This window comes from Sardina pilchardus, chromosome 12, assembly GCF_963854185.1.
Source record: "Sardina pilchardus chromosome 12, fSarPil1.1, whole genome shotgun sequence".
Classification (NCBI taxonomy): domain Eukaryota; kingdom Metazoa; phylum Chordata; class Actinopteri; order Clupeiformes; family Clupeidae; genus Sardina; species Sardina pilchardus.
Genome location: NC_085005.1, coordinates 23,209,480 through 23,221,979, shown reverse-complemented (window position 1 = coordinate 23,221,979; position 12,500 = coordinate 23,209,480). Strand labels below are relative to the sequence as shown.

At 46.4% G+C, this 12,500-nt stretch overlaps 1 protein-coding gene across 1 annotated transcript in view; it reads left to right on the top strand.

Moving 5' to 3' along the window:
* Positions 1-12,500, top strand: part of stxbp5a (syntaxin binding protein 5a (tomosyn)) — a 108,672-nt gene that overhangs the window by 60,717 nt on the left and 35,455 nt on the right. Inside the window, exons 8-10 of the mRNA XM_062550893.1 lie at positions 773-896; positions 9,319-9,397; positions 10,342-10,496. Coding sequence (XP_062406877.1) covers positions 773-896; positions 9,319-9,397; positions 10,342-10,496 — 358 coding nt within the window. The remainder of the gene's footprint in view (positions 1-772; positions 897-9,318; positions 9,398-10,341; positions 10,497-12,500) is intronic.

Sequence of the window (12,500 nt, the reverse complement as noted above, 5' to 3'; positions counted from 1 at the left end):
CAGCTTTCAGTTTGGTGATGCACGATCACCTGATTTCAAAACACAGTCGTCTCCTCCTCCTCCTCCTCTTCCTCTCTGCCTCCCTCTCTCTTTCTCTTCCTCCCTCCTCCTCCCTTTCTCTCTCCGTCACACTCCCAGTCTCTCTGTCCCTCTGCCTTTCCCTCTCTGTCTCCCTCTTTCCTCTCTCTACCTCTTTTCTCATCCTCCATCTCCCTGTCTATCCTCTCTCTACATCCCTCCCTCTCTCTATCCCTCTCTCATGTTGGTTGGAGATGCTAATGGTTCATCCTAGTGGTGTAAAATAGATGGGTGGTGCATTTAGATGATGGTTTAATAAAGGAATGTTTGATCTCTCTCTTTCTCCCTCTCTCCATCTTTCTCTTTCTCCCTATCTGTTTTTTCTTCTCTCGTTCTTACTAATCCCGTTGTTAGTTATAGGTTTGAATGTTCATTTGTCATAATGTTAAAATTGTGTTTTAAGACATGAAGACATGAAGAAATGTTTAACCTCTCTGCTGTTCTCTCTGTACATGCCCCCTCTCCCTCTCTCTCTTTATGTCTTTCCCTCTATCACTCCTACCCTCCTTCTCGCTCTCTCTCTCTCTCCCCACCACCGCTCCCCACCACCTCTCTCTCTCTCTCTCTCTCTCTCTCTCTCTCTCTCTCTCTCTCTCTTCTCTCTCTTCCCACCATCTCTCTCTCTCTCTCTCTCTCTCTCTCTCTCTCTCTCTCTCTCTCTCTCTCTCTCTCCCTTCCTCTCTCTCTCTCTCAGGCTATCCACTCTGTGTCCTGGCACCATGAGGGGAAGCAGTTTATCTGCAGTCACTCTGATGGCTCTCTCACCATCTGGAACATCAAGAACCCCGCCAGACCCCAACAGACAATCACTCCGCACGGTACGCGCACACACACACACACACACACACACACACACACACACAGACTACATACTCATACACATTTAAACACTGTGCTAGTGTGTTTTTTTTTCTGAGCGTGAACCCCATGACCTTGGTGTTTGAAGCATTTTGCTCCACCAGTTGAAATGATGGAACACAGGTGCAGTTTTCCCCTCTGCTAAAAGACAATCTCTCTTCTACTCTGTAGGCTACAGGTGTGCAGTGTGTGGGCTTTTATTCATTTACGTAGCCAGTGCTTTTATCCACTTTCATTGATGTGCGGTTTAGCAGTGCGGCACAACAGTGCAGATAGTCTGTGCAGTTTAGCAGAGCAGTAGGTTTAGAAGTGTGGTTTAGCGGTGTGGTTTAGCGGTGTGGTTTAGCAATGTGGTTTAGCAGAGTGGTTTAGTGATGTGGTTTAGCGATGTGGTTTAGCAGTGTGGTTTAGAGGTGTGGTTTAGCGATGTGGTTTGGCAGTGTGGTTTAGCGATGTGGTTTAGCGGTGTGGTTTAGAAGTGTGGTTTGGCGGAGTAGTTTAGCGGTGTGGTTTAGCGGTGTGGTTTAGCAGTGTGGTTTAGCGGTGTGGTTTAGCGATGTGGTTTAGCAGCGTGGTGTAACGGTGTGGTTTAGCGGTGTGGTTTAGCGATGTGGTTTAGCGGCGTGGTTTAGCGGCGTGGTTTAGCGGCGTGGTTTAGCGGCGGGGTTTAGCGGCGTGGTTTAGAAGTGTGGTTTAGCGGTGTGGTTTAGCGATGTGGTTTAGCGGCGTGGTTTAGCGATGTGGTTTAGCGGCGTGGTTTAGCGGCGTGGTTTAGCGATGTGGTTTAGCGGCGTGGTTTAGCGGCGTGGTTTAGCGGTGTGGTTTAGCGATGCAGCCTCAGGGGGTCATCCTTTTGTTCCCCGTTTTCCCCCAAAAGGGTCCTATATGTTCCCCGGTCACAATACATACATATTTATTTGGGGAAATAAGTTCCCCGTACAAAGTGGGGAACATAGGCCCCGGGGAACATAGGTACGCTCCCCAGTTCAGCTATGCGCTTGTTTAGCGGCGTGGTTTAGCGGCACAGCTCAGCTATGCACTTCAGTCACGCAGTTTAGCAAAGTGGTAGCCTAGGTTTTGATAGGGTGACCAGACGTCTCGAAAAATCTCGAGACGTCTCGAGACAGTCACGAAATACAAGCAGTTCTCCCGAATTCCGCCCTAATTGTCCCGAAAATTATAGCCTACTACTGTATAGCAGTCTCGAGTACCCTATTATTGACTGATACATTAAAAACTATTAATTCAAGGCTGCTCATTGCCTGTATGTGTAGGGAGGAAATGTGTGTAGCATAGCCTACTCGCGCAAATTGATAATAAGCTCATTTTCATTCATTGTTCACATGGAGGCTCAGGCAGCTCCGGGACCTGATGAACATGCCGCTAAAGTACAAACGACTTGCAGCCGTGAGGACGGGGAGCAGCCACGAGAAGTGATTGGTCGTATAGAATGAAAGTTGCTGATGTCCGTGTTACACAAGCAACAACACATTTGTTATGTTTTCAATCAAAAAATAATTTTGCCATTATTTAGCCTAGGCTAAGCTTATTAGCGTTACAACAAGTCTTATGGAAAGATCTGACTACATGCACTGTTAAAGCGCTATGAGTAGGCTGGTTTACCAAAAAAGTATGTGAACTGTACCCCCTTACCTCTATGGTAGTATGCAAAGCTAGGTCTTTGCTCTATGCTGTGGGCAGCATTATTGCTCGTACCTTTATAGTATGCGGTACTATGCAGATCTAGTATGCTGGAATACTTTGCTCTCTGAGCAGACAGACACTGTAGTACTGCCATCCACCTGCTCATCCCTCTGGCCATTAAAGTCCTGTTGAATTCAACACTTAGTCAGCAAGGTCCTCTGTGTTTGTGTGTGTGTGTGTGTGTGTGTGTGTGTGTACAGTGTGTCACTATGACAGCCAGTTGCTCGGCCAGATGAGTTTGTGGGTTCGCCATGTGGCACAGAACTGCCCGTTTCTCTTGCCGTTGTCCTGGGTGACACTCATTCATGCTGCAGTGAGGGGGATACTGACTAAGGGGGTGCTATAGAGGGGTGACTCAGTCTCATCTCTTATCCACTCTGCTGCCATTTGCTAGAGTCACAGAGGGCACTGTGTGTGTGTGTGTGTGTGTGTGTGTGTGTGTGTTTATCTGTCTATTAATCTATCTGTTGTGTACAAGGGTGTGTGTGTGTGTGTGTGTGTGTGTGTGTGTGTGTGTGTGTGTGTGTTTATCTGTCTATTAATCTATCTGTTGTGTATAAGGGTGTGCTTGTGTGTGTGTGTGTGTGTGTGTGTGTGTGTGTGTGTGTGTGTGTGTCTGTGTGTGTGTGTGTCTGTGTGTGTGTGTGTGTGTTTATCTATATTAGTGTTGTGTTTGTGTAAGGGTATGTATGTGTGGGTGTGTATGTGTGTATCTAAGGATGTGTGTGTGTGTGTGTGTGTGTGTGTGTGTGTGTGTGTGTGTGTGTGTGTGTGTGTGTGTGTGTGTGTGTGTGTGTGTTTGTATGAGTCACTGGAGCCCTGTGCACAGAGCCAGCATTTGATTGATCCAGCAGGAATGTAGATGACTCAGGGGAACGGGCCGGGTCCAGATCAGCTCAGATCAGCGCAGTTCTGTGTGTGCACTGGCTGTCATTCCCTCTCTCTCGCTCTCTCTCTCTCTCTCTCTCTCTCTCTCTCTCTCTCTCTCTCCCTCGCTCTCTCTCTATCTCCCTCCCTCCCTCTCTCTCTCCCTCTCTCATTCTCTCTCTCTCTCCCTTTCTCTCTCTCTCTCCGTCTCGCTCTCTCCCTCCCTCGCTCTCTCTCTCCCTCTCTCTCTCTCCCTCCCTCTCACATTCTCTCTCTCTCTCTCTCTCTCCCTCTCTCTCTCTCTCTCCCTGCATCTACAGGGGTGTTTTTGAAGAGTGGGACTTCTTTACCAGAGAGCGCTACTTTACTTTCAAGGACAGCACCATGCCAGACAGGAGAAGGGGCTGGTTTAGCACTTCTGAGTTGCATTGGTTGGAGGCTTTTCGTATTGTTGTTGTTGTTGTTGTTGTTGCTGTTGTTGTTGTTGCTGCTGCTGTTGCTTAGGACAAGAAGTAGGGCAATCTTTGTGCTGCTTTTGAAACGGATAGAAGTGAAGGCTGTTGCTTTGTTGAGGAGAACACTTTTGTGTTCCCTCTGTCTGTCTCTCTCTCTTTCTGTGTGTGTGTGTGTCTCTCTCTCTCTGTCTCTGTTTTGGAACATATATCCAGACCAGTAGGAGAGTACTTTTACTTTTACAGGTCTCCTAATATACAGTAAATATATGGCCCTTTATCTAAGTTTATTGTTTTTTTTGCCCCAGCAGTTTTGGGTTCTCATCATGTCTATAAACAGGATGGGCAGCCATGGCCTACTGGTCAGGGCTTCGAGCTTATGACCGGAGGGTTGCCGGCTCGATCCCCAACCCGTCCACGGCTGAAGGCAAGAGTTAGTGTGTTCACCTCGCTGTGTGCTGTGTGTGTTCACTAATTCACGGTTGGGATAAAAGCCGAGACCAAATTCCTTGTATATGCAAGTATACGTGGCCAATGAGCCTGATTTGATTGGATTTGAGGATAAACATTCAGACCATGTTGCAGTCCTTCAACACCCTTTGTATCTCCCTTTGATTGTGGCCCATTGGCTTGTGCTGCTCTCTGCGAATGCTTTGAGGCTGTGGTGAGGTCTGTTTATATTTCTGCCTGCTTCCCTGTCCTATGCTAATCAGACTCTGGCGCTAAACTGAACAGGCCTGTTTGGCTAGCACATTACATCATGTTGAGGGTAAACAAGTCCATATGTGCTCTGGACTGGTGTGAATCGCACTTAACCATTGCTCAAGAAGGCACGTGTGTGTGTGTGTGTGTGTGTGTGTGTGTGTGTGTGTGTGTGTGTGTGTGTGTGTGTGTGTGTGTGTGTGTGTGTGTGTGTGTGTATGAGAGGGAGAAAGTGAGAGTGAGAGACATAGAGATAGCGATAGAGATAGAGAGATGTGTGTTCCTGTCTGTGTGTGTGAAAGAGATAGACATGACGTTTGTGTGCTGGGTGTATGTGGCAGGTGTTTCTGTGTGTGTGTGTGTGTGTGTGTGTGTAAGAGAGAGAGAGACAGAGAGAAAAAGAGAGAGAGAGAGTTCTCATAGGACATAGGTTGTACTCAGTCATTGTGTCATGTTGCGTGTAAGTCACTGCTCTACTACTAAATGCTACTGTAAGATCTTTTTTACACCGAATCCCTCTCATGTGTCATTAAAGATGACATGTTTCATATTAATTATCAACTATTAACCCATGTACTTAGCATAAGACTGAAGGGCCTTTTCCAGTGCAGTTTCCTCAGAACAAATGCTCTTTTTGAATGAAATGTCAAACCATTATCACTGCAGTTGTAAGTAAATCCTGTAATTGAGAAAATTGTGCAAGTCCCTTCAGAACTAAAGCCTGTCTACCGAGACCTCACACTGTCTGTGTCAGAGTGCTATGCGACCTCTGTGCTCTATAGAGCTAAAGCAACTGTTAAGCCATCCTGCTCCTACATTAAAATATGTACATAATTCATTGCATAGTACATTTCTTCTTTTAGCGTGATTATATTCATAATCGAGGCCAGATGTCGTATAGTAACATATTGCATTTTACATATATGAATTTTTGATGGATTAATAGAGAATTCCAGAAGTCTTCGCCAGATCTTAAAGGATTTAAGTGTTCTTCCCATAGCCTGGGTGTTCCCATGCTGCCTTGCGTGCGATTTGATTCACGCTGCTAAGGCAGCCTGGAAACTGCCGCCCTAATCTTTGCCTCAGATAGGGGACCAATCACAGAACACGGGGGAAAGCAAGACGATGATGAGCTATGCACAGACGCATTTGATAGACATCCGTGGCGCCCAATGAACGGATCTGGGCATTTTTTCAAATGTGAGAAAATGAACGTTCCCAGACCACGTCTCATTTGAGAAGTGGTGGCGCTAGCCAGGCTAGTGTTCTCAGATATGGGCAGGCCCATGATTCGAAGACACACTTTGAAAATACAAAATAGCCAATTATATGATGTCAAAAATGTCTGGGAGCTTCAGGCACAGAAATGGGCCTGGCTTTTCCTGTTTCCCTGAGTTTTGTAGGTTGTAACCCCGTCTCTCTGAGAGACATGAAAGAGTTGTCTCACAGAAGGACCTGAGACCCGAGAGAGATAAGAGACGAGTGAGATGTCTGATGATAGGACAGATTCATACGAGCGTATGTCTGATGATAGGACAGATGTATACGAGCATACTGTATGTCTGATGATAGGACAGCAGATGTATACGAGCGTACTGTATGTCTTGTGATAGGACAGCAGATGTATAAGAGCGTATGTCTGATGATAGGACAGCAGACGTATACGAGCGTATGTCTCGTGATAGGACAGATGTATACGAGCATACTGTATGTCTGATGATAGGACAGCAGATGTATACGAGCGTATGTCTGAGGATAGGACAGCAGATGTATATGAGCGTATGTCTGATGATAGGACAGCAGATGTATACGAGCGTATGTCTGATGATAGGACAGCAGATGTATACGAGCGTATGTCTGATGATAGCACAGCAGATGTATACGAGCGTATGTCTCGTGATAGGACAGCAGATGTATACGAGCGTATGTCTCATGATAGGACAGCAGATGTATACGAGCATATGTCTGATGATAAGATAGCAGATGTATAAGAGCGTATGTCTCGTGATAAGACAGTAGATGTATACGAGCATATGTCTTGTGATAGGACAGATGTATACGAGCGTCTGTCTCTTGATAGGACAGCAGATGTATACGAGCGAGATGTCTGATGATAGGACAGCAGATATGATAGGACAGCAGATGTATATGAGCGAGATGTCTGATGATAAGACAGCAGATGTATACGAGCGTATGTCTGATGATAGGACGGCAGATGCATACTAGCGTATGTCTCATGATAGGACAGCAGATGTATACGAGCGTATGTCTGATGATAGGACAGCAGATGCATACGAGCGTATGTCTCTTGATAGGACAGGAGATATATAAGAGCCTAGTTCCTAGTTCCTAGTTCCTAGTGGGCTCCATTTCCAGCTGTCACGGTTGTGCCCTTCTGCAGGACACTTAACCCTGAGGTGCTCTGGGTAGACTGGAACCTTGTTATACTGTAACTAAGGTAACGTTTCTTTAATGTAAGTCACTTTGAGTAAAAGCTTTAAGATGGTAGTGGTGGTGGTGGTGAAACAGCCCCTGAAATGGATGAAATGTAGGCGTTCTATTTGACAAGGCTAATTTTGTATTTGGCTCCAGTGGGTAGGTAGGGAAGGTAGACATCTTACCCATGTGCCTCATCCCTTGGGTTCAAGCCCACGGACGTCCTTTACTTAGAGCTACTATTCAGGAGATTTTTTTTCTGTCCACATCCATACACACATACACACACACACACACACACACACACACACACACACACACACACACACACACACACACACACACTCAGACAAGCACACACACCTCCGCTATTCACTGAAGAAATTTTGGAAGGTAACTCTCGAGAGAAATCTCGTTTCCTTTTTCTCCTCGATTTCACCGAGTTGCATCAGATTTAAAGTGAACTCACCAGAGTACGTTGGAGTGCGAGTATCCGTGTGTGTGTGTGTGTGTGTGTGTGTGTGTGTGTGAGTGAATGTGTGTGTGTCTGTCTGTCAATCGCTTTCTCGTCTCTCTCCCACTAACTGTGTGTGTGTGTGTCTTCGTGACTCTCGCACGCACTGCATGCGCGCGTGTGTGTGTGTGTGTCTGTTGTGTGTGTGTGTGTGTGTGTGTGTGTGTGTGTTTGTATTCTCACCCAGGTAAAGCCCACTTTGTCCCAATATTAACACACACACAGCCCTCCACTGCTCTTGTGTGGTGGGATGAGAGAGCAGACACAGGAGAGAGAGGGGAAGTGCTCTAATGTCCCTCCTGTCTCTGCAGCAGCTCAGGGGACAAATGTCACTGCAACGTCCCCTCCCCCCTCTAGTTTCCTCCCTCTCTCTCTCTCTCTCTCTCTCTCTCTCCCTCTCTCTCTTTCCCCTGCCATCACACTCCCTCTCACTCCCCTCTTCCCCAATCCTCTCTCTCTCTCTCTTTCTTCATCTCCCTCTGTCCCTTTCTCACTCCCTCTCCCTCTGTCTCTCTCCCTGCACCTCCTCTTTTTCTCTCAAAGTCTCTCTGTCTCTCTGTCTCTCTCTCTCTCTCTCTCTCTCTCTCTCTCTCTCTACCACCATATCACTGTCTCCCTCTGTTTCTCTCCCTGCACCTCCTCTCTCTCCCTTTCTCTCTCTCTCTCTCTTTCACACACACACACACAATCTCTCTCTCTTTCTCCTTTTCCCTCTCTTTATCTCTCTCTCTCAAACACACAAATCTCTCTCTCTCTATCTCTCTTTCTCCCTCTCCCTCTCTTTATCTCTCTCTCAAACACACAAACACAAACACACACACACACATACACAATATCTCTCTCTCTCTCTCTACATCTCTTTCTCTCTCCCTCCATCTTTCCTGGTGTGCTGTGTTAAAAGAGCTGAGAGAGTTATTCGGGGGCCACAGGGTTCCACACCTGGGGACCACGTTGAGGCGAAACCGTAGGGACCAGCCAGTGCTTGCTTTTGCACCTCGATAACTGCAGCGCAATTTGATTCTAGTGCAGACCTGTTCAGCCCTGTTATAATGGCAGCTATATATATATATATATATATATATATATATATATATTCACATGCCAGGATGCCTATTATAAGGAAATAAATATCGTACTTTGTTGTATAATATGATTCATGCCACATTTTCTAAAAATGATTTACGCAATCACCCGTACCTCAAGCGGTATCTGCAGGAATGTTAGTGCTCTCTCTCTCTCTGTTAGGCATTTCAGCACCCTGGACAGCTCCCCGGTCAAATATGCTTTTCCTTGGCCGTATAAACTGATTATTGAGACGGCTGAACTCATGAAATGTGTGCTTATCCATTTTGATGTGCCACTCTCTCCTTATCTGCCTCTCACATTCAATGTGTGTGTGTTCCCTCTCAACCTCTCCTCTCTCACCTATTCAATGTGTTTTCAATTCCTACATTTTTAGTGTTTTCAGCTCTCTCCCTCTCTCTCTTATTCACTCTCTCTCTCTCTCTCTTTCTCTTATTCACTCTCTCTCTTTGTCTTTATCTCTTTCCTACTGATTGTGTTATTCACCTCTCACCTTCTCACTATCTCTCCATACCTCACTAGTTCTCTCCCTACAGTTCTCTCTCTCTCTCTCTCTCTCTCTCTCTCTCTCTCTCTCTCTCTCTCTCCCCTCCATATTGAGACTGTGTGTTTTGTCTTCTCCAGGAAAACAGCCCAAGGATGGGAAGAAGCCAGAGCCATGTAAACCCATCCTCAAGGTGGAGTACAAAACCACTCGACTTGGGTGAGTTCCCCAATGCACGCACGCACACACACACACACGCATGCACGCACGCTCGCTCGCACACTCGCACGCTCGCACACACATGCATACACAAACACACACACACACACACACACATGCACACAGAGAGAGAGGGAGAAGGAGAAAATCAGGGACAATACAAATCTTACCACACATACCGGTAGTCTCAAATATATCTGTGAATACAGGCACAGTATACACACACACACTCACACACACCACTCAGTGTCACACACACACACACACACACACACACATTCTCTCTTTTTCTTTCTCTCTCTCACACACACACACACACACATGCACACCACACACACACACACACACACACACACACACACACACACACACACACACACACACAGGCCCAGAGCGGTGCAAAAGTAAAGTCAGCATAATTTGTGGCGAGAGGGCATGTCAGATTGAACAACTGCAGCTCTTAAATCTCCCTAGACTCCCTCTCTCTTACACACACACACACACACACACACACACACACACACACACACACACACACACACACACACACACACACACTCTTTGTCCCAGAGGTATGGGATAAAAGCACCGAGGATCCCAGAAGATGACTAACTCACTACCAGGGAAGAGGGGCACTCTCTGTACAGCCACTGTGTCACAGGGAGGGGACACACATGCTCTCATACACACGTAGCTGTCACACACACACACACACACACACACACACACATACACACCCTTAGCTGTCACACAGACACACACCCTCAGCTCTGGCTCTCTGTTTGCAAAAATATCTCTCACATATACACACACACACACTCTTCACTTCACACTCACTCACTCACTCACTCACTCACTCACTCACTCTCTCACAGACCTTCTAACCATCTCTCTGGTGTGTGTGTGTGTGTGTGTGTGTGTGTGTGTGCGTGTGTGTTCTGCAGAGAGCCCTTTATAATCCTCTCGGGCGGACTGTCGTATGACACCGTTGGCCGGCGGCCCTGCCTGACGGTGATGCATGGCAAGAGCACGGCCGTGCTGGAGATGGACTACCCCATTGTGGACTTCCTCACCCTCTGCGAGACACCCTACGCCAATGGTACGCCCCAAAACTCCACCATCCGCCTCCCCCCTTGCACCGCTCGGTAGTGGTACAGTCCACCAGCTCAGCTTGCCTGATTTGTCCAGCTGTAACTAATATACTGTCTTCATATTATTAAATCCTGGATTATTTTAAAAGCATGATACGTTATAGAGCTTGGGATTGTGTCGTAAAACTGCTAAGAGTTGTGGGAATCACGTTAATGGCGGCTACTGTACAGATAGAAAGTCAATGGGGCGGGCAAGACTTACAGTATGTCAAATAGACCTTTTTTTCCGCTACTGGCAGGCTCAACATGTAGCACAAATGTTGGCCAACATGGAAAGCATCTCTATGGACAAATAACTGTCTGTTTTACTCAGTGGATGTAAAACAACTTAATATGACTGTTTGTGTGGGCAGTAGTGAGTTACAGCTTCAGTAGGCAAACTCAATGTTGCACAGCCCACAGAACAGAAGCCAATCGACAGCATTTAAAGTGTTTTATTTTATTTAAGTAACACTCTGTTGCCTTCTTGTACATCTCGTCATTATGAAGAAGCTCACATTAGCTTATATCACGGTAATTTTCTTTTCTCATCGTCTCTTGCTACTTTCTCTTCAGTAATCGCTGTATCTTAATACCTCAATAGTGAATAGTTGAAAGACTGGCAACACCAGATTAGGGGAATGAACCGATCGTCATGTGGTGACCTTGCTGCTTCTCCACCAAGGTCAACCCACAGACCAGCACATGCTCTTTTCAGACGCGCTCACTCTTGAAGGCTGAGCTGCTGAATTGGGTTTTTATTTAGATATATATCTTTTATTATCATTCTCTGACTTTAGCACAGTGCAGTGGTGATGCTTAATATCAGGTGGGAATGGCCGCTCTGTTTCAGGGCAGTAGTGTGTCTCTCATAGGGGTGTGTGTGTGTGTGTGTGTTGGCTTGGCAGAACCGAGAGATACAGATCACCAGTATTAATGACAGTGGATTAGTTTTCAGATGTGAGATATTATATTTTAGACCAGGTAATTCTTATATTGTGAAATTGCAAGATGATATAGTAATATTGCTTTATTCAGTGGTGGATGGCCTACCGTAGGTAGTTGGGTCTAGGATTGGTGTGTTATGATGTTTTGAATGGAGCCTTGCTTTGTGTGTGTGTGTGTGTGTGTATGTGTGTGTTTGTGTGTGTGAGAGAGTGAGTGAGTGAGTGTGTCCTTAGACAGGGAGTCAGATAGCCGTCACGGGCGCAGTCATCTGTGTGTGTGTGTGTGTGTGTGTGTGTGTGTGTGTGTGTGTGTGTGTGTGTGTGTGTGTGTGTGTGTGTGTGTGTGTGTGTGTGTGTGTGTGTGTGGTGGGGGGGGTATGGGATGGGGAGTGGGTAAATGGGATGACAGACACTGTCTCACTCTGTCGAAGCAATGAATGAAGCTATGAATGAAGTTACACGGGCTGTGAAGCGAACTGGCAATCACTTCTCTCTCTCTCTCTCTCTCTCTCTCTCTCTCTCTCTGTGTGTGTGTGTGTGTGTGTGTGTGTAAGATGAGAGAATGTGGGTCACTAACAAGGTCATTATGTGCTGAGTGTGCTTCTCTGCTTGACCAGGAGTCATTTAAGGTGCTGACATAGACTATCCTTATTTAACTCCTATGGCTTTGGTTGCTGTATTTGTGTGTGTGTGTGTGTGTGTGTGTGTGTGTGTGTGTGTGTGTGTGTGTGTGTGTGTGTGTGTGTGTGTGTGTGTGTGTGTGTGTGTGTGTGTGTGTGTGTGTGTGTGTGTGTGTGTGTGTGTGTGTGTGTGTTCACAAAAATGTAATGTAGTAATGTATAACCTTCACCTCACCCTCCACCCCTCTCTGCTTCAAATGCACACAATATCATGCACAACCCTGCCCCCTTACACACACACACACACACACACACACACAAAATATCATACACAACCCTGCCTCACCCCCCCCACACACACAATATCATATACGGTCCTGCTCCACTCCACACACAAACACACAAA